The sequence below is a fragment of the Molothrus aeneus genome, chromosome 20, assembly GCF_037042795.1.
Source record: "Molothrus aeneus isolate 106 chromosome 20, BPBGC_Maene_1.0, whole genome shotgun sequence".
Classification (NCBI taxonomy): domain Eukaryota; kingdom Metazoa; phylum Chordata; class Aves; order Passeriformes; family Icteridae; genus Molothrus; species Molothrus aeneus.
Genome location: NC_089665.1, coordinates 6,320,635 through 6,341,944, shown reverse-complemented (window position 1 = coordinate 6,341,944; position 21,310 = coordinate 6,320,635). Strand labels below are relative to the sequence as shown.

At 46.1% G+C, this 21,310-nt stretch overlaps 1 protein-coding gene across 1 annotated transcript; it reads right to left on the bottom strand.

Annotated features, from left to right (window-relative positions):
* Nucleotides 1–137: 137 nt before the first annotated feature.
* On the bottom strand, nt 138–19,641 carry YWHAE (tyrosine 3-monooxygenase/tryptophan 5-monooxygenase activation protein epsilon). The gene is made up of 6 exons (XM_066563686.1): nt 19,475–19,641; nt 10,200–10,399; nt 5,460–5,566; nt 4,906–5,112; nt 4,244–4,380; nt 138–1,046 (listed from the first exon to the last, which is right to left on the bottom strand). Exons 1-6 carry the CDS (start codon nt 19,536–19,538, stop codon nt 994–996), a joined length of 768 nt encoding a protein of 255 aa, XP_066419783.1. The 5' UTR covers nt 19,539–19,641; the 3' UTR covers nt 138–993.
* Between the last annotated feature and the right edge of the window lie 1,669 nt (nt 19,642–21,310).

Here is a 21,310-nt window from a genome sequence, read left to right as displayed (position 1 = left end):
CAGCACAACTCACATCACATCTTCCTTAGCTCCTGTCTGAAGAAAAAGGCTGTTCCTGCTGCTCTCTCCCCCTCCAACTGTTCCTAGTACAAGCAACAAAGGAAAATTATTATCCTAAAAGAAATTCATAGTGATGGTTGGCATTTTTAATTTAGGTTTGTTTTATTTAATGTTAATTCCATGCTGTGTTTCAGTAAGAACAATACAGATTCTGTATCTGTGGCTCCAGTCAGATATCCAGTAGTACAAATTAGCTTCAAGTTACACATACTGAACAAAAGAGGTTGAGCGAGCGAAGGGAGATGGGGAGAGGGGAGGGAGAAAAGAAAAAATATTGAACACGCATGCAGGCTTATCAATGCCACCTTCAATGCTAACCTGCTTGGAGGGAAAGTAAAGAACAGGCAAGAATGAGCAGCCACGGATTGTTGAACTGTTACCAGCACCATGATTTTCAGCAACGTTTCAGCAGTTTGGAAACTTTTTGTTTTTATACAGTAAAACCACTACAATAAATGTCCCAAATGCAACCTCGCAACTTCAAGCTAAACACCCAATTAAGTTGAAACATTGGTATAAAATTCAGTTTAAACAGTTATAAAAAAAAGAAAGATGCCACCACATGAGCACTACCTGGCCAGGACCAATCTCTCCCTACACGGCCTTCAGGTGTCGCATCCAGGTCTGATGGCAATGTCACCACAGCTGGCAGAGACAATACAGTAATGCTGAAAGAGCCTTTATGCAGTCCTGTTAGTGTCTTAAAGAACCTAAAAGCTGGCACCAGTAAAATCCACAGAAATTCACTCTTGCCTTTAAGAACTTTTAAACTGTGTAAAAAAAATAAAAATAAAGAAACCCAACAGGGCAGGAACCTAAATTCTGAGACCCAATGTAAAAGTCAGATTTGGTGGTTCTCAGAGTGACACTGAGGGTTTTTGTGGGGAAGGGGGAGGGTGGTCAGAGATGGGTTCTCTTGTTGGCCTTTGTGTCTCACTGGTTTTCATCTTCCACATCCTGCAACGCTTCTTTATTCTGTTCTTCACCTGTGAAGTGGGAAGAAGGAAGGAAAACGTTACCATTTCAAACTGAGAGCTGCAGAACAGCTGAACAAGCACCTAGAGATTAATATTTTCATGCAATACACGCTCACTCTCCCACTCCACACTGCCAGCTCCAGAGTGAAGCATTCCCATGGAAACGAAGCCTTGGAATCACCTGCACCCTCCCACCCAACTGCAGCCAGGCCATTAGAACGTGTGAGGACAAACCAACCCAGCCTGAAACCTGACACCACTCAGGTGAAACCACGGCAACAGCTGTGGCTCAACAGCCTTGATCTGGAAATCCCTTCCCCAAACCCTCATCTCTTTTCCTGCCCAAGCCCACTCAAGCCTCAACAGCAAAGCACTGCAGGGAACTTTCTACAGTTACACTGATGGCAGGAGTTACCACAGGTGTGAAAAACACCCTGCTGCGAGTCCAACCTGACAAGAAACCCTGGGTTTAAGGGTATTAAAGAAAACCATCTTGTAGAAATGAATGTCTCTGTTCCAGCAGGCTGTGCCATGCAGTGGAGTGGGGCTGTCCATGAAACTCCTGCAGTTTGGTTGCACTCCAGCTGCCCCAGGGAGCTCCATGCAACACCTGCAGGGCTTCACCAAAATTCTGCTGCACCTGGGTAAGTTGCAGGTACCTCAGCTGGTGCCATCACACATGCACAAGTCACTTAATTGATAAGGGAGGCTGAAAAATGCTTACAATTATCTGTAACCACATAAGATGGGACTCTCTTAAGGGCAATAAACAGAAATTAGTAATTAAAAACTTCATTTGCAATAAAACCCAATCAAATGAGACTGGTAACTCCCAGCAGATAACCAGAACGTTTGCTCAGAGCATGTCCAGATTCAGGATTACCACCAGGTACAAGAGGAAGTGGATTTTGGAAGAGGGGCCTAGGAACACAGGACATTCAACACCAATAAAGTTTATAGACAGAATTCTATTGAAGAGAGGAAAGCAGAGGCTTTAACCCAGACTAGAAGGTCTGAGCATGCTCTAACCAACACACTTGAGCAAATAGAGACTCCTCTAGCAGGCCACTGTCAAGTACTTCCCATGCCCAAATATTCTTCTGTCCATCCAGGTTTGCAGCTCAATTCCCAACCATGTGAGTTACTCTGGATCCTAGTCAAGCACATCAGCCCTGGGCAGGGGACAGGTGCCACAGGAGTGGCAGCAGGGACACAAGCATTTGTCAGCAGCGGGTGACAGAGGCAGGCACTGTTAGTGACAGGAAAACTGACACTGAAAACTCCAGTGAGCCACAACGAGAGACTTACAAAGTAGAGTTTTTAGGAAATGAACAGTTGGGCTTTCCTTTAGGAATCTATAGAGCAGGAAAGAAGGGGAGAACAGGAATCATGTAGAGATGACATTACAAGTGTGGAAATAAACTCAGCACTCATCTGGGCATGGGAAAGCTACATGGATTGGGATGGGAGAGCAGCAGCTGGGTCATGCCTGGCTTTACATCCCTGCCTGGCTGCAATGGAAACAGGGACAAGCTTCATGCCACAGAACAAGCCCTTTCCCAGCCTCTCCCATCCCCTGGAAACTGCTCATTGTGCCACTACTGATTTATTGCTCAAAGGCTCTGCTCATTTGGGAATATGGAGCTCTGGAAATGCACTCAGAGTGTTAGCAAAGTATGAGGACACTGAACTCTGCACCTGTGTCTGAACATTCCACATAATCACTTCTCTGATCTGAAGAATTCTACCACCATTTTAAGCAGTCTTACAGGATTTTCAATTCTGTCATCATTATCTTTCTGGCACCAGTAACCAGGACAACCTGAACTACTTCAGGAAGAACAAAAATATCTATTTTCCATGCTGTGGAGCAAGAAATTTAGATCTCTGTTTCCTTTTTGAAAATCTAAAGAGCTTGTAAATAATCCTGTGGAACTTCTACAAATCCATGAGAGACATCAGCTATGGGCAGCTCAGGAACTTTTGGAAGACATTGGAAGACATTGGTACTGTCCCACACTGATCCAACCTTGTTACTGCACTAAAATGGCTTCCACAAACTGCCAGGGTATTTGGCCCCAATATACACAGTAAAGGTTGTATCTAAACTGAGGGAATTTGAAATACATTTCTCCTCTCCCACGGCAAGGAAGGCATCCAACACCTGCAGTGTTTAGAGAAAAATCTACAGCTCCATCCAGGGTCCATCCTGCACCAGAGATAATCCTTGAAAAGGGAGGTGCAAGAGCCTTAAACACTGGGATGTGGAGTAAACCAGGAGCCAAGACCCCACACATTTAGAGCATTCCCAGCCTCAGCAGCCCAAAGAACAGAGTGAGAAGCTATGGAGTAACCACACTTCAAAACAAACCCATCACCCTACATAAAAACAGGAAACTGGGAGAAAGTGAAAGATTCTGCATTTGCTTTCAAATGGACACACCACCAGTGAAGTATCCCCAGGAATGCTGTGTGGCTACAAGGAACAGCTCACCAAAAATTTAGAACACTCACATATTAATAAAGTTCAGCAGTGTTGTTCCTAAGCTCTGGGCATTTGTAGGTACCCAAAATAATCTTAACAGGACTTATTTCTTCCCCTCCAAGTTCAAAGTAAAGAAGTCAGCTCTTTTCATTTGCCTCTCCAAGAGAGAAACCCTCAAATGAGTAGATTTGTACTAAGTATTGAATGTTGAAGTTTAAGTTTTGGAAAAGTCCATTCAGTGTGCCAAAACCAAAAATTTGTGTTATCCTTTGCTAGTGAACAGAAGCAATCCATGTCCCACCCTCTGGTACTACCAGGGGACACATGTGGCATTTGCTCTGGCAATGAGAACATGGAGTGACCTGGAATGAAGGGGAACTAAAGCATTTGCAGTGCTTCCTCCTGGAGGCCCACATCTGCTTGGAATGACAGCCAGAGATGAGCATGACAAGCAGAAAGGAAGAAAAGATGAAATAAATTCAAAGTCACTGCTTTTACAGTCATCACAGCTGCCACGTGGGGAGGGACAAACAACAAAGTGTTGCTAATTCCACAGCTCCTTCCTTCAAGGGAGAGCTCAGAAGAGCCCAGGGTCACCCCTGCCACATGATCAGGGTTAAGGTAGGACAGGAGGGTCATTACTAGGAGAGACAGAAGTAACCAAAGGCTCCCCATTCCCACCCTCTGGGTCAGGATGAGCTTTCCCAGCAGCATCACTCACCATCACCCTGCATGTCTGAAGTCCATAGTGTCAGGTTGTCACGTAACAACTGCATGATAAGTGTAGAGTCCTTATAGCTTTCTTCACTCAGTGTATCCAGTTCTGCAATAGCATCATCAAAAGCTGCTTTTGCCAACCTGCAATGACACAACAAAGATGTCACAAATATTGCTGAACACAATCCAGGAGCACCACTTAACACCAGTCATTCTGTGCTTTAAGAAACTTTTTACTCAATATTGGTTTTATTAAGTGCTGCTAAAAACTTAGTGTAAGAGAAATGGTATTTGCTTCAACCACTGCCACTCTGCACAGGCTCACAGGTGACAGGAATCAGTGCCACCACCCCTTCCAGCCTGTGCAAGACAAGTTAAATCACCTCACACCTTGGGCAGTTTGAGGGATGCACAGAGTTAACCTGGCAAGCTCTCAACTGCCATTGGCTGATCAATTCAAGGTTATCACTGTCCTGCCTCTCACACACCATTAGTCCCACACAAACAGGTGGCTCTAGACTCCAAAAAATGGTAAAAAAATCTTCCCAGTGAATTGCCACCAATCACAGCACACACCAGCAGGAGGAAAGCAGGAGAAGCAGTTACTCTGGGCTCGTGTGGTATCACACAGCATTCCCATACCCCCTCTGTGCAGCCAGCACCCACCTGCAGGCACGATCAGGAGAATTAAGAATTTCATAGTAGAATACAGAGAAGTTGAGCGCGAGTCCTAAGCGGATGGGATGTGTTGGTGGGAGTTCTGTCATTGCAATGTCACTAGCAGCTTTGTAAGCCACCAAGCTGTTCTCTGCAGCCTCCTTCCTGTCATTTCCTGTGGCAAACTCAGCCAGATACCTATGGTAGTCCCCCTTCCTGAGAACAGAAACAGCAGCAAGTCAGTAACCCTTGTTTGCCCACCAGCCATTACATTAAAAGCTTAAATTAAAGTGTGTTCAGATATTCACACACCAAGCACTCAGTTACTGTCAACAAAACACTGCACCAGGAGCTGAGGGGATTTTAAATCATCACTACAGGACACACCTTTTCTTCTCTTTATAAATGTTCAGCTGATGCAAAATAAAAAACCCCAAGCAGGGATGTGATTTCTACATCAGCAATTCAATTAAAACTGCTGTTTCTTACATAAGAGCTGCACAACAGAGTATTTTAAGATTTCTGTCTCTGTTTCAGGCCTGTCCTCTAAAAAAGGTACTCACATTTTGTAATAGAAAACCTTGGACTCGCCAGTGTTAGCTGCTGGAATGAGGTGTTTGTCCAGTACATCCAGAATGTCACAACAGATTAACTTCAGTTCAGTCTCAACCTAGTAAAGAAAAATAAAAATATAACAAAAAATTAGAAGAGGGGGCGGAGTGAGCACTTAAGCCTAAAAGCTTTCAAAAGTACCCAAATATCAAACAGGTAACATCATGACATTTCAAAGAGGGTTAAGATAGAAGAAATATAAATAAAATGCAGCTGCTCCACAGGTGCATTAAGCAAAACAGTTCTGCACATTCAGCTGGCACACACAAGGGGCAGGGACTGATGGATGATGAAATGGGGAGCTGAACAGTGGAACTGTGAATTCCTTGGGAGACATCTTGCTAGACCATTGCATTAAGTCTGTCTGAGGGTGCAATTCCTTACTGCAAGGCTTGCACAACTCAATTCCTTCCATTTTTGATCCCAGAAGGCTGCCCTAGAAGTGGCAACAGCAAAGGGGACAATTTGAAGGTAATTAACCTGAATCAGCTCAGCTCCATCATACCCCAGAGTTAAATGGCACCTTCACAACAGGTTCCAGTGAGTCCTTGGAGGCAAAGCTCCAAAAATAGAGCCTTAAGACAAAAATCATGGAGTATCAGAACAGAATCAAGATGTGCCACACAGACAAAGGTCAGGGACAAGATGAAAACAAGCTCCAGAAGCAGGTGAAAAACACAAAGCACAGCAACTCAGTGAAAAAGCAGAAATCATCAACACTGACAGTGAAATCTGTGGCCAAAAATACAGTATATAAAAGCCTTATTTAAAAACAGATACTGGATCTGAATAGTCTGAACTGACAACAGTCACATGAACCTTCATTTTCTCCAGTTCTAAACATAAAGCAAGGCCTATGAGGTCAGGGTTTCCCACAGAGAGTTTCACACCTACAAGCAAAGAAACTGAGCACCCCCAGAAAAGCTGAAACCCCTCCTGTGACACCAACACTGCCCAGAGCAGAGGGGCTCTGAGCCCCCGGGTCAGCCCAGCAGGAGAGGCTGGTTCAATGCACACAGTCACCCATCCACTGCTGCTTTTCCATCATTTCACAGCAACTTTCACAGCTACAGCTGAAGAGAACTCTGGCTCAAGCTGATTTCATAGAAAGGAGAGATTTCAAGCAAATGCATTAAAGAAATGACCAGGAACTGCAAGTCTTGGATCACAGGAGCAGCCCCACTCAGTCCATCATCCCTTCCTATCCTCCCTCCCAAGCATTTCCTTTCCTTCTTCCTTTAAGCATTTTCCTTGCCTTGTAATCCTTTTATCACACAGAGCTCCCAAATTATCTGGGTTTGTAAGCACAGCAGTTATACCCAAAAGGTGTTCAAATTACAGCTCCAAAATAAATAATAAACTGCCACATACACACACATACTGACTTGTACAAAGTAACAGATTTCCAAAAGTTGCTTTAGGTAAATTAACTGTCAGCAAATTTCATGGACAAATGTCAGAATGCCCTGACATTCACAGGAAGAATAAGATGCTGTACTTAATTATGTGACAAATGCTTAAGAAAGGTGCTGAAATATGGTCACTTGAGATTATCTACTTCATATATTCTTGGGCTACAAAAGCTATAAAACCTTTGGCCAGCAGTCAGTTCCTGCAAACTTCTTTCCTCTTGATCCTCTTTTTCAATGACTTCTTTTGCAGAGAGATCTTCAGCAAAACTGCAAAGAATTAAATCAGTTTCTAATCCTCTTTAGTTAAATAACCATACATGTACAAACTTCTATTTCATCTCAGACAGACCTTTTCCAGCTTTGCTTAAAGGATCAGTCACAGTTATCAGAGATCAGCTGCTGTCCAGGGCAATGGAAATGTCCTGAGCAAGCTTAGTTTAAAAAGATTTAATATAAATCAAGATGATTAAAGAGTAAAACAAATAAACAAAAACCCCACAACAGAACTCAAAGCTCTTGTACAAAAAGGATCAGTTCCAGACAGAGTGGCTCAGTGAGCACTCTCTAAGAAGGGGGGATGGAGGACAGCCTGGCAGCTGCCCCAAACAGAGCCCAGGCTGGAAGTCAGAGCCCTGGAAACACAAATTCCTGTGCCACATCTGCAGAGCAGGAAGGGGAAGGTCAATCCCTGAGCTATGGTGTGGAATGATCTGGGTAAACTGCAAGGGAGGGACTGCACTGTGCCAGCCACACCCCAGTGCAGCCTCTCCAGGATGAGGGGCACGAGCCTCAGTGTGCTCTCATCAGATGCAGCCAGATGAGAAATTCAGGGGCTTTTGTGGATCCAAATGGCCACAGGAGCCAGGAGAGCAGCCTGTGTACAAAGGAAGCACGTAAGTGGCATTTTCCCTCATGGCTATGGATGTGCTTGGCTCCATTCAGCTGAAGTGCCTTGGGAGGAGGCACAGTCTGGTGTCTCTCATCTCCCACTACTGCCCAGGAGCACACCTGAGCCAAGGCCAGCCCAGCCCTGCCCACTCAGCAGCACCATCCCTGGAGCTCTGCCCCAGGTCACAGTGGCCACCACCTCAAACACCTCAATGTGAGCCACGAGCTGAATTACAGTAAATACTGACATACACCCAACCCAACAAAGAGTTACTTTCAAAAAACCACTACAGAAACCTTCAATTCCTACTGCAGCAGCACTCTCCAGCTGAGCAAGGTCACAGCTGCTTCTGGTAGATGAGAAATGTGTCTTTTAGAGATGCTGGTTCTCTCCAACTCCTCAGTGCTTTAAACTTGGCCTTTTCGGCCCCCAAACGTGGTTTGGGGGCTGGGGGGGAAGGTTTGGTTGGTTGGGGTGTTTTTCCCTTCTTCAGAGCCTTTCAAGTCTGAAAAAGTTTTCCCAGCAATGAACTTACTCTGGAAACTGCTCCAAGAGGCAGAATTTGTTGCCAAGGGAATCACAGTGAGCAGAATTCTGCTGGAAGCTGTTTCTTCAGGGAAGCACTGAGCACAACAGGGCAGGAGTGCCACTCTGAGCAGTGACAGTGAGCAGCAGCATCCAAAGCTGGGCCATGTTCCTGCCTGCTCCCAGGCCACCCTGCCAAGCCCCTCACACACTCAGAGCAGATGCCAACCCATATTAAGTCTCCCAGCAGGCACTAAGAGGATCTGGCTTTCAGCTACAGATGATGCTCAGGAAGCTCTTGCAGGAGTCCCTGTGGAGCTGGGCAGACACAGCCACCCTTCCTCCAGTGTGGAACCAGTGAGTTCAGTGCACTGCTCCTCCTGTGCAGCTCTGGAAGCTGCTCCCTCGGAGGATTTCACAGCTCTGCACCCTGTGGCCATGACACTGACTTCAGGTGGCCTCTCCATCTCTTCAGCCACCTCAAGCACTATAAACCTGCACTGCTTGCAGCCCAGTCCATCCCGAATGGCACACATCCTTTCCAAAAAGAGATGCAGAATAAAGGCTATTTCTAGAGTCCTTTCAAAACCAGGAGAAAAGTCTTTTCATCATCAAAGGATCTTTGGCAGAAGATGACAACCACCCACAAAACCCTGTGCAAAAGAATCTGGAAACACACAATGTAAAACAAATTTAATCACTGGACAGCTGTTGTCTTGTTTTCTATGTTCTTTTAGGAAACACCCATCAAGAAAAGGTTATTTGGGACTGTATGTAACTGGCAGAGTCTCATCCCATCAGCATGCCAGCATAAAATTAGAAACTCCCAACTTTAACAATTCCATGGAGCAACAGAAACCCTGTGAGTCAACAGAAAGTAGACAGAACCATTCCTGGGAGATTTCCAAGCCAGGATCATTTCCATTGCTGGTATATGAATCAGTGCCAGGTGATAGAACAGACTCCAGTGTTTCTCTGGAAGTGAAGATGTGAACCATGTGAAGGCACTTGTCCTCAAATAATGGAGATGAAGTCTCTGCAGAAATGTGTGGGATTTAAATAGTATGGGAGGCTGCCTGCTCTGTGCTAAACCATCATTTAGGGCAGGGGGAACAACAGCTCACTGAGAGCTGGAGCTTTCATCAGCCCTTACCAATGGAAGTCAGAGCTTGCTCCAAGTTCTCCATTTTAGGTAAAGCTGCACACACTGACTAAGTCAGCATGAAGTTATGTGGATCAATTTTTCCCTCTCTTCAGGGAGAGAAAACAGCAAGGCCCTGGAGGTTGCTACACACACAAGTTTCACAGCTGGGATGACCAGGACATGAGTGACAGGAGCCAAGGAGAGCCTGAAGAACTCCCCCCATGGACATTTCAAGTGTTAAGGTTTTGAACTCTCTAGGACAGAGAACTGGAATCCCAGAAAGTGTCACTGTATGATCCAAAGCAACTTCTATAGGAAGTGGAAGTTCAACAGCCAAGCACCTCCTCTAACAGGGTTAATTTAAAAAAGAAGTTGCTTGGGGTCAGTGAGGTTGGAGGGGAAGGAATGAGGCCTCCTGAGCAGGTGGAGCCTCCCACCTGAGCAAGCAGGGAAGTGCCAGTGCAGCTCAAATGCTTGGCAGAGCTGCTGGTGCACCGAGGGAAGAGCCCTCCCTGTCCTGAGGGTTTACACAGCAACACCACAGCTCTCCCCTCCACCAGGGCATTCATTCTCCACACAAGGAACAGGCTCCAGCCTGCCAAGGCTGCCACCCTACTCCAGGTCAGCAGAGCACAGGCAATCTGGAACAGCAGGGCACTTGATGGCAAGGGCACCAGAACTAAAGAAATGGCATTTTGCTGTAACACCAACTCCATCTTACCATTTGCCGATATTCCCGAATCATTTTTAATTTGTCTTCTCCACCTTTGTTTTCTTCTTTCTGTTCAATGCTGCTGATTATTCTCCAGGAAGCTCTCCTGGCTCCAATCACATTTTTATATGCAACAGAAAGCAGGTTTCTTTCTTCCACTGTCAACTCCACATCCATTCCAGCCACCTTCTTCATTGATTCAACCATTTCTAGGAGGAAAAGGTCAGGCAATTATTCTCACACCTGAAGCACCTTTCAAATCATTCAGTACAAGCTGTACATTAATGAGAACTTGGGAAATTAATTAGACTCCCTCCTCCTTTAATCCAGCTACTCCTCACTTTTACCCTGGAGTGTTCCAAACAAATCAATCAGCACATCCACAAAGGAAGTATCTGATATTCATCTGGTATTTCACAAGGGTTACAGAAATTAATAACAGTTATCAGCACAATCCTACAGGAGTGTTTGTTCTCCAGAGTGCTCTGGAAAAAGCAGAGAACAGTGAGAAAAGGTGAGTAAATGTGATCTGGCTCTTGGCACAAACAGGATAAATCTGAGGAATTAGAGGATGCTCCACTGATTTTCCAACTGCAATACAATGTAATGTGGTAATTAACAAAAATATAAAATCCAGATTTGAAAATATGTAGAGATGTATGAGTACTGTCACTAGGAAAGTGAGTCAAAGCTGCAAGATGAACCTCCTAAGGAAAAATGTGGTGCTTGGAGTGGTAACAAAGAAGTCATCTTGAATGTACCCACAGCAACCACATGTAGCCATGCCAAGCAGCCATTCACACTGAAAAGTAACAGAAAAAATATGAATTATTATATATTTGTATTTTAAGCCTGTTGAAAAGTATTTCTAAACCTGAGGTTAAAACAATCAATACCAAAACCAAAACCAGCTTTCCTACACTCCAGTGGAAGCAAAGACTGAGCCACTTAAGGAAGGCTGGAACCCTTTCATTACCTAACCACACTGAGATTGCTCAAGACACATTAGAAGAACACTGTTAAATATACAAATGAAGCTTAACTTTCATTTTTTGCCCTCAGATGTCAAAATCACCACCTGAACAGGCATAAGCCACTGCAGCAATGGAGACTGTAGGCTGATAACACTGTTATCAGTCTCCAACAGGTCTCCATATGTGGAGGACAACACTTCATGGTGGCTCTGCTTTTATCAGCAGATTTTGCTTCTCCAAATCACAGAAAGTAACAAAAAATATCCACCAAGGATTTGATAAAATTTGTTGAAAACACCACCCTGCAATTGCAAAATGGTGAGAAGAACCTGAGGGCTGCCCCAGAACACTCCACGTTCACACAATTAATATTAACATAAACATAAGTAATTGATGCCAGTTAGGCTACAGGCAATATAATACAGCTACAATTTGCTACTTAAATAAAGCAAGTACTGTGATTTCTTCTCTGAAGGATGACCCCACCATCCCATTCATACAAAGAATCTACTTAAAAGCTGTGAATTTTTTAAATTATGCAAATTAAACCATCTCATATTTTGAAGCTTAGTAAACAACAGAGCTATGCTCAGATTAAGATGTCTGACAGTTCTTGGGGACAAAAATGACAATCAGGAATTGAGACTGGCAGTCTTCATGACCTGGGTATCTTTGTCAAACTCCAGCAAAAAATGCAGGTCTTGTTTTCAATCCTAATATTTACTGCCTTCAGAGAAGCAACCCAGAGGTTACAGAAGATGCTGCCTTTTCTTTAAAGGGTTTCTATAATCGTGCTCTATCCACTGGGATTAAATACACAGCACTGCAGTCATACTCCTGGATGTACACAATGCTTTCATAGAAACCTGCCTCTTCATGAAGACAACAGAAATCTATTCACACTTATCCCATATAACAATGATATACTTTGAATAATGAGTGCACAAGTGTGGAGGCTGAGGAACATGGACAGCAACAGCTTCCAAGATCTTCTGCCCTGTGTCAGGAAACTGCAACAACTGGGCCAAAAAGGGCACATTTTATCACCTGTTCTACAGGTTTCCTTCACAACCTTTTCCCTAGAAGCACATTTGTGTAGTGTGAAAATGTGAAATAAAAAACTATACACAAGGCTTGCTGTTCCCTGTAAACGAGGAGCTGTTTTCAGTGTACATTCAAACACATCATTACCAATTTAATAAATTGCTTGGCTTCTGCAGGATTTTATCTATTACCAGTCTGAAGATCTACAGGCTCTTGAAACAGAGGTTAAACCCAATTTAGCTGAGCAATAGCTGGTCCAAAGCCAAAGCCCTGCTCTAGAAGGAGCTCCTGTGTCAGTGTTTCAGTCTGGTGGCAAAGGAGGTCATTACCCACCCTCCTGCAGAGCCACAGCAACGAGGGAGCCAAAGGAAAACAGGCTCACAACTACTCCTTATCAGTAAACAGCCCTTATCACCCCAACATTTTATGACTGAGTTGTTAGTAAGTTAAACAGACCCCCTGACAGTGACAGGCCCTGGGAACAGGATGCTGGGGGATGGGGAGCACCTCAGGTTCCTCCATTTGCTGTGAGGCACAAAGCCCTGAGCTGCAGCACCCTCACACTGGGTACAACCTCCCAACACCTACAACAGGAACTGAAAGCTCTCCAGAAAATCTTCATTTTGTCACTAGGTAACCACACAACCACAGATCAGAATCCCACCCATAAACAACTGTCCCACCCAAAGAGAGAACATTTATCAGTCTTTATCAGTCTACCCACAAAGCTGTTGGATAAAATGGTTTCTAGTTTAGTAAAGAGCCCGATTTTACTTAAAAGTACAAAAATCTGGGCTGATATTTCAACAAGACAAAATATTATGCACATACCTGGGTCTTCCATGGTAAAGCCATAATCCAGCCCTGAAAATTTAAACCTGATGAAAAATCTTAAGAACACAGGCAGTACAAAAGCAAGGGGACAGCCTATCTGTATCTCCTCCAACAGAAAACAAAAATAAAGTCACCTGCACCTGCACCAGAGCAAATTATTTTTTATTTTAAGTGCAGTTTTACCTATCTGGCAGTTTCCACAAGGAGGTGAAAAGCTCAGTCAGAGACTATTCAAGACAAAATACAAGTCTGAGATTACATTTCATTACCAAGGATTACTGCAGGAATGACAACTCACTGCATACAAAATCCAGAGATGCTTGCAGTGCATTATGGAAAAAGCAGTGTTATGCACATTCAGAGACACAGACTGCATTGAAGTGGTTAAGTTCCAGCCTCTCAGGTGATTGTGCTGTCACTTCTTATGCTACTGTCAGCTCATGCCACCATCAGAGCAGGAGATCCCAAAAATGTAAATTGTGGAAGGAGAGGGGAATATTCTGGAGAATGACATGCTTGTCCTAGATTTAGATCCTTCCCCAAGCACCTGCTGCTGGTTAAGAAACACCACAGAGACACTGCCTGATCAGGTCTGTATATTTTTATGGAAAAGCTGTCTCCAAACAACTGCCTAAGATACTACAGAACTGTCATGATGGCCAGGTCATTTTTCAGGTTCCTACATTCTACTACTATGATTAAAATGCTGGCTCCCCACTGCAAACCCTGCTGAGTCACCTCCAAAGCCTGGAAAGCACAAAGGGCTGGGACAGAGGTGGCCACCTACAAAAGGTTTGTGAACAGCAAGGTGCAAGGCTTGGGATTGGGGTTTAAAGTGAAAGACAAAGAATAAGCCTTACTCTAAGCTAAAGAGTCATGGGGAAGTTTCATCTTTTCTACTGCCCTTATCTAAGGGCAATAAAGCAAACCAGGATCTTTGAGCTTCCAAGCTGCTGCCCAGTACCTACTTCAGCATTTTGGGAGCAAAAAGCTGCAAGTGAGCATCCTGTGAGCTGGCAGGAGGCGGAGGACACAGGAGAAAAAACAAATCTTCCCTTGTGTCCACCACAGGTGATCACAGACCATAAACAGTACTCAAAGAGTCAGTACAGGTGTTAGCCTTGTACTTGTTCATTCTTGCCATGAACAAAAGATGATCAGGAACGAGTCACAGGAACTTCAAGTGTCTGACCCTAAACTGTTGTGCATAACCTCCAGTCGGGGCTTTACCAGCTGCCAACACAAAGGGGTTTACACTGGTCATTTCAGAAGGGTTCCAGCAGACACTCAGGGGGACCTACAACACCATGAACCTAATACTCACTAGGGGTCAAGTTAATGGGAATTACACTTAAAATAACCCTGGAATAAGTGGGTATATGCATAATCACTATACTGTAGAGCGTGGCCTTCCATCATGCCTCACAAATTTACTGGAATGCTTTGAACAAGTGAACCACGTGGACAAGGAGACAACTGGAATGGTCTACCTGGATTTCCCAAAGGCATTTGACAAGGTCCCTCACCCAAGGTTCTTTAAGGAACTCAAGTGCCATGGGATAGGAAGGAAAGCCCTCACATGGATAAACACTTGGCTGAAAGACAGGAAACAGGGCATGAATATGAGACTCAAGTGTTGAGAACAGAGAAAGCCCACCAGTGGAATCCCAAGGGCTCTGGGCTGGAAGCAGGCTGCCATTTCTGAGGGACACACAGAAACAGGAGCAAGTAACAAGTACTAACTTAGTAGCAGCAAACTCCTCGGAACAAACATGAGAAGAACTGAAGAAATAGGGGCCAGTGGGTTTTCTGCAGTAAGAGATGAATGTAAGTGTGCAGATTAATGCCACAGGCTGCACTTCCCACAGCTACAGACCCAGCATCAGTGGGCACCACCCTACTCACTACACTGATGCTCCAAACTCAACCAAGTGGAGGCTCAGCTCCTCTTCCCATCCATCAGGAACTCCTCTGAACACACCATGACACTGCCTGCAGGAGGTTTTTCTGTTCTCTTAGGGAACCCTGTGTTTGGCATCCAGAGATGGCTGAACCCATCCCTATTGATTCCCTCCTGCCAGCTCAACACCCCTCTGACCTCTCAACTGCCTCATTCAGGTCACCAGCTCAGACAACTACTCACAGGGGAAAAAAAATTAATCCTGCTTTTTATTTAGAGAACTCAACTGCTTCTAAGGGTCAGACCAGAATTCAAGTACAAATGAGAAGCATTCCTTATCACATAAAAGAACCTAACAGGTGGATTCCCAGTTAAAACAACCAACAGGCAGAGGAGGAAAAAAAACCCAAATAATATCCAGCCTGCACAGTGGCTTGATGATGATTTGTGGACAAAGCAGAGGGTTATATTCCTATTCCTTGTGTAAGGTTTGTAACAGCTGGTGCAGTCAAAACCCTTCCAAACCTGGCAGCATGACTCTGCAATAAACAGTCCTGATCTTTACACACATGGAGGAACACAGGTTAGGTCCAAGTTATCCTAGCAACAGTGGGATTTTCTGTGTGATCAATTGTATGGTCTACCACAAGTCCTTCTTGCAACAAGAACATTTTTAAATCATTCCTCTAATCTCTTCAAGCTGTGGACATTTACTTTTCCAAATCAAGAGGATTTCCCCACTATTTCTAACAAACATTTCAGTTTGAAAGCAAACATCTTAAGCCTGGGCCTGGTCATAAATCTCTCCCTTTACTGAGATCTGCTGCTGAGCAACCCTCTAATACTGGAAACCAGTTCAGCTTCTGGGCTCCTTGCAGAGGACCTCACCATGCAACTGCAGAATTCTGTCTCCTTTGTCTGCTCCTGGTACCTCGGGACATTCAAGAAGGCCATTACAGACAAAGGCCCTCTCTCACACAACTGCTCACAATCACAAGTCATTTATGTCCCAGCATGTACAACTCCCACTTAAAGAAATGTACAGTCTTACTCCTTTAGCACTGTCTTGCCCATATTTTAACTCTTGGTTTCCTACAATTCTCAGGGATATGCTGAGATTTTTCTGCCTTTTACCTCAGAGACAGCAGTCACACCCCACAGCACTACAGCAGTAAGAGCTTTCACAGGGTAAGTGGTCACCATTAATGGGGAGAGGAACCCAAAAAGCTGAAGTGTGCTTGACATTGTTTGAAAGAGACCAATCTCTGCAAACCAAAATTAATATGCAACTTGAATTCTAATTTGTGACTTATTGATTCCTCATTAGGCTCTAAGCTGAAGACCTGTTACTAGGAGACAGATCTTCCTAAAAAGGGTTCAAATCTTGAACTGAACCACTGCTGCACACATTCCTGCCTGTGATAAAGACACATTTCTAGAGACAAAGGAGCCAGGCAGGAGACCTGTCATGGGTGGGCTGGGCTTTCCTTACCTGTACCTTGACCTATTCTCTGGTTCTGAGGGGAAACCCCACCTATTTCACCTCACCCCAGTGATGCACTCTGAAGTATCTGCTCACAGACTGCCTTGAGCCACAGCATGTTCCTCACCTGAAACAAAGATGATCCCAGCTTCCACAAAGAGGGATTGGTTTCAATATTCAACTGCAGTCTACAGGAATCCTCTACATCCTCTTGATATAAAGAGTTCCACAAGATCTCTTACTCCAATTGTTCTCCAAAAAAGGAGTGCATTTAGTTCTATATTATTCTACCAATAAGGAGTAGCAGTGAGTGAGATTTCTCTTACCAAGCTTCCTGTACTGCCACTAAGCTTCCTGGCATTTTGTGATTTGCCATAACATGCCTAAGCAGATCTGTGGAGATAGTCAGACACCCAAATCTCTTAATATATCTCTGGAGATCAGGGTTTAAGTGCTACTTACACTGCCAAAGTACCTAGAAAGTTGTCCTCTTAATCTGGGCCACCATCCTGAGGACAGTACAGCCACAGGACTGGATTCCCAACCGTTCACAAATGCAGCTCCCAAGACTTCAGAAATTCCCTAAGTGGGTCAGGTAAGTAACACCAAGGAAGCCACAGTTGGATGCCCACCATAAGGGCTGCTATAAATGCCACGAGCCATACATAAATAGCAACCCACCATTCTTCCAGTCTCCAGGAGAAAGATGGGACAGACATTTACACTTATTCTAATGTTAAACACAAAAAGATTTGTCAAACTCACATTTGAATAACCCAAGGGACTTGTATTCCAATGTATCTGTAGCCAGTACTTACCATCACCCCATTTTACATGTGCCCATTAATAACTGTGGTCTTAAAATTGTGCACCCCAAAGATCAAACTGAGGAGCAAAATTAGGATTAGCTTGCTCTTTCCTCATATTGCTTCTCAAATCACTTTGTTCACAGAATTATTCAGCAGTCTCAGCTATGATCTTGGTAGAACTGCATTATTTCACATTACCAAGAACAAATTATGCCAATCATTTTTAATTGTTTCAGCTGAACAGGAACAGAGAATTAAATGATAAAACAGTATCTACAGTACATTTTCTTCCAGGCCATGGACACGAGGGAAGTGAAGATGCATTTAGAGCAGCTGGCAGAATTAGAGGGTGCATCTTAAATTATGTTGGCCCAACCTGATTCCTCAAACCTCTGGAAGTCCAAAACCCAGAGCACTGATTTAAACAAGACAACCTTAACTTCAGTGCTCCCTCCTAAATTGTAACCAGTCTCATGCCCATTCAGAAGCAATAGAGCACAACAAGTCTGCTACATTCTGCTCTGGGCAGCTTGTTTAGCAAACATTCATGGTACTGGGAGAACCAAAAGTCCACCCAGGGAAATGCTGCACCAAGGCAATAATCCTTCCCAATCAATTTTTATCAGTTGACAGGAAGTTTGCACTGCAGATCTGTGCCATGGGGTAGAGTCCTATTACCTTCTAACAAAGTGATTTACTGTTGACTTCAGAAAACCCCAGAAAGACGGTCATGCCTCAAGAGCTCCCAAGGATGATGATTCCTCCAGGATGTTGGGTTTCCACTCGAGCCAAAGCCAACACTTTCAGTGGCACTGACTCATCCATACCAGGTGGAGAACCCTTCCCTCCTCAACACACATTCTGTGGAATATGGATGTGTTCCTCTGCCCAAGGTAATTATGGTACCCCAATACCTGGTTTCTGGGCCATTTCCTCTCTCTAAGTGCTTCAGTTATTGCAGAGACTGCCTTACTGCTTTCCTTCAGTGGTACTATGAATTCTAAACTATTTTCCCATCAGAACTCTAAATGAATGGAGTTTTATTTAGGCCTTCTTTTTGTTTTAGTTTCTCTCTTTTTTCTGCAAAAACGTGTATTTTTCAGATTTTCTGCAATGGTGCCATCAGATGGTTTTTGCCATCAGATGTTTTTTAAGCACAACTCAGTAAAAACGTGTCATTTGGTGAGAACTTGGTCATGTTGTCTATAAAAATTTAGGAACAGAAAATATTTGGAGTGTCTTCTTACCTCTCTAAATGAGGCGTTACTGCATTCACACATTCCACTTACATACATTTATTTCACTTCAAATGAGTAATCACAGCTCTCAGGGCAAAGTAACAGTCTCAGAAGAGTCGAGAAAATTAAAGGCCCTTTCTATCATATGCAGGGGAACCATGTTTAAAAGGAACAGTTGCAAGACAGACATTTTTGGGGCAAGAGACACCACCCAGGGTTGCCAGTTCCTCCCCTCTACCCCTTTTCCCCCAGATATTAAATCATCGCGGATATTAAATGATCAGGGATAGCACAAAAACTTAAAGGGGAAAAAGGATGAAAAGAAAACGCTGGGAAAGTGAAACTACCTGTAATAATTCCTACCACATAATGAAAGCATATGCGTTTTCTTTAGGCAGTGAATCATGTACTTGCTCCCTGCAGGGTGAGAACTCGCTCTCTCTGGCTTTGCCAGGGGCAGCAGGATCTCCAGCCGGGGGTAGAGGCAGAGAAAGAAGCGCAGCCCCGTCCCCGGGGACCCCCACGAGCACGGCCGGTGAGGGGCCGAGGGCCGGGCCCCCCCTCCGAGCGCTCGGCATGGGCGTTGTCTGCGGCGAGCCGCCCTCGCAGCGCTCCGCCCGGCCGGGGGAGCGCGGGGCCGGGCCCGGCCGGACCTCGCGGCGCTGTGAGGGGCAGCGGGGTCTCTTTGTGGGGCTCCCCGAGGCGGGGGCGGCTCCCCTGCCCCCCCCTCCAGGACTCGCCCTTCGCGGCCGCCATTTTATTCCCGGCTCCTGCCGCCACCGCCCCCCGCCCCGGGCCCCGCCCCGGCCCGAGACACCCCCTCGCCCGGGCCCCCCATCCCCGCTTCCAGCGGCCCCTCAGGGCGCTCCCCGTCGCCATTTTGTGTGCGCCCCCTCCTCCGCCCCTGCCCCCCTCCCCCGCCCAGCCGCCATTTTGTGGCCGCTCCCTCCCTCCCTCCCTCTCCCCTCGGCCGTGCACGGCCTCCCGAGCCCGCGCGCTCACCATCGTAGCGCTCAGCCTGCTCAGCCAACTTGGCCTGATAGACGAGGTCCTCCCGATCGTCCATGTCCTACGGGCGGGGCGGCGGCGGGGACTGCGCGGGGCGGATGGCAGCCGATGGGTCCGGGGGGCTCTGCAGCTACCAGCTCGCTGCTCTCCGGGCAAATATGGCGGCAGCGCCTCCTCCCGCTGCATCCGGGCACTCCCGCTGGCGCGCGCATGCGCCCCGCCGCCTCCCATGGCAACGGCGGCTCCCTGGCAACGAGCGGGGGGCGGGGTGAGGCGGCGTGAGGGGTGAGGCGGCATGAGGGGTGTGAGGAGGGGTGAGGAATAAAGGGAATGGAGCGGTGTGAGGGGTGTGAGGAGGGGTGAGGAATAAAGGGAATGGGGCGGTGTGAGGAAGGGTGAGGAATAAAGGGAATGGGGTGGTGTGAGGAAGGGTGAGGAATAAAGGGAATGGGGCGGTGTGAGGAAGGGTGAGGAATAAAGGGAATGGGGCGGTGTGAGGGATCAAGCAGGATGAGACGGTGTGAGGGGTGAGGCGAAATGAGGGATGAGGCGGGATGGATGAAGCGGTCTGAGGGGTGAGGCGAGATGAGAGATAAAGCGGGATGAGGCGGGACGAGGGATGAAGCGGCGTGAGGGTGAGGCAGGAAGGATGAAGCGGCGTGAGGGTGAGGCAGGATGAGGGATAAAGCGGAATGAGGCGGTGTTGTCGGTGTGAGGGCTGAGGCGGGATGGATGAAGAGTGTGAGGGCTGAGGCGGGATGGATGAAGCAGTCTGAGGGGTGAGGTGGGATGAGGAATAACGCGGGGTGAAGGATGAGGCGGCCCGGCAATGGCAGGGATGGATCCGCCGTTCCCCCGCCCGGCTCTGGCGGGGCCGTGACCGGGATGTGGCTGTGGGCGAGCGGGGGGCAGCGGCCCCGGCCGCCGGTGGCGTTTCCCTCAGTGCGGCTCCATCTCTCCGTGTTTGTTCTGCCCTCAGACGCTGACAGCGCTGTTTGTGTTACCCTCTCTCGAAATTTGGGTACAAATCACCGCGTGTGCCCCACATGGAAGGGTGGATCTCTGACCGAAAGGCAGACGGTCAGATACAGGTTTCTGCGGCCTCTCCAGGGTGTTTGCTCTAAGTATCACCTCCAGTGCATAGCACCTGGTAATTGCACACTTTCAAGAGGCTAGAAAATCTAGAAAGTAAAATTGAATGTTTCACGAGTTCCTCACACAGTACTTCTGAAAAACAAAAGGAGCATTCACTTCAATAACTGAGATAATGCCTCGATTTCTGACATCAGAATGGTTTTAGAAAACTAAAAGGGATGATGTATGGCTGGCGTGAACGTAATCAAAGATCCCCATCCCTGGGAGTGTTCAAGGTCAGGTTGGATGGGGCTTGGAGCAACCTGGTCTCATGTCCCTGCCCATGGCAGAGGAATTGGAATGAGTTTTAAGGTCCCTTCCAACCCAAACCATTCCACGATTCTGTGATTTGCTCAGGGCAGCTGTGAATGAAGTCTTGTCTCTTTTCCCAGTGTCTCCCTGGAAGTGCAGACCACAGATGCTCTCCCATCCCCTCACTGACAGAGGTGCACAGAGACCTTTGCAAGTTTTGACAGCAGAGACAGAGCTGGCCCTGGCACCTCCTGGACACAAAGTCAGGTATCCCCATTTATTGTATTGTGCCTACTGAAATGGGCTCCTGATGGGTGACTGAGGGCACACACCTTGAACACCACTCAAAGCACATTTTTTCAGTAGTTTATTAGTGGCCTGACTTATTTTTTTCAGTTGATGAACAAGAGTTTTAGGGTCTGCAAGATCAACATAACGTTATGC

What these genes read in the sequence shown, in the direction of transcription:
- YWHAE (XM_066563686.1), bottom strand. Translation starts at nt 19,538, where the DNA reads ATGGACGATCGGGAGGACCTCGTCTATCAGGCCAAGTTGGCTGAGCAG. An exon ending in AAGGTTTTCTATTACAAAAT is followed by an intron (nt 5,113 to 5,459) that starts GTGAGTACCTTT and finishes TTCTGTTCTCAG; the next exon opens with GAAGGGGGACTACCATAGGT. An exon ending in TCTCCTGATCGTGCCTGCAG is followed by an intron (nt 4,381 to 4,905) that starts GTGGGTGCTGGC and finishes GTGTCATTGCAG; the next exon opens with GTTGGCAAAAGCAGCTTTTG.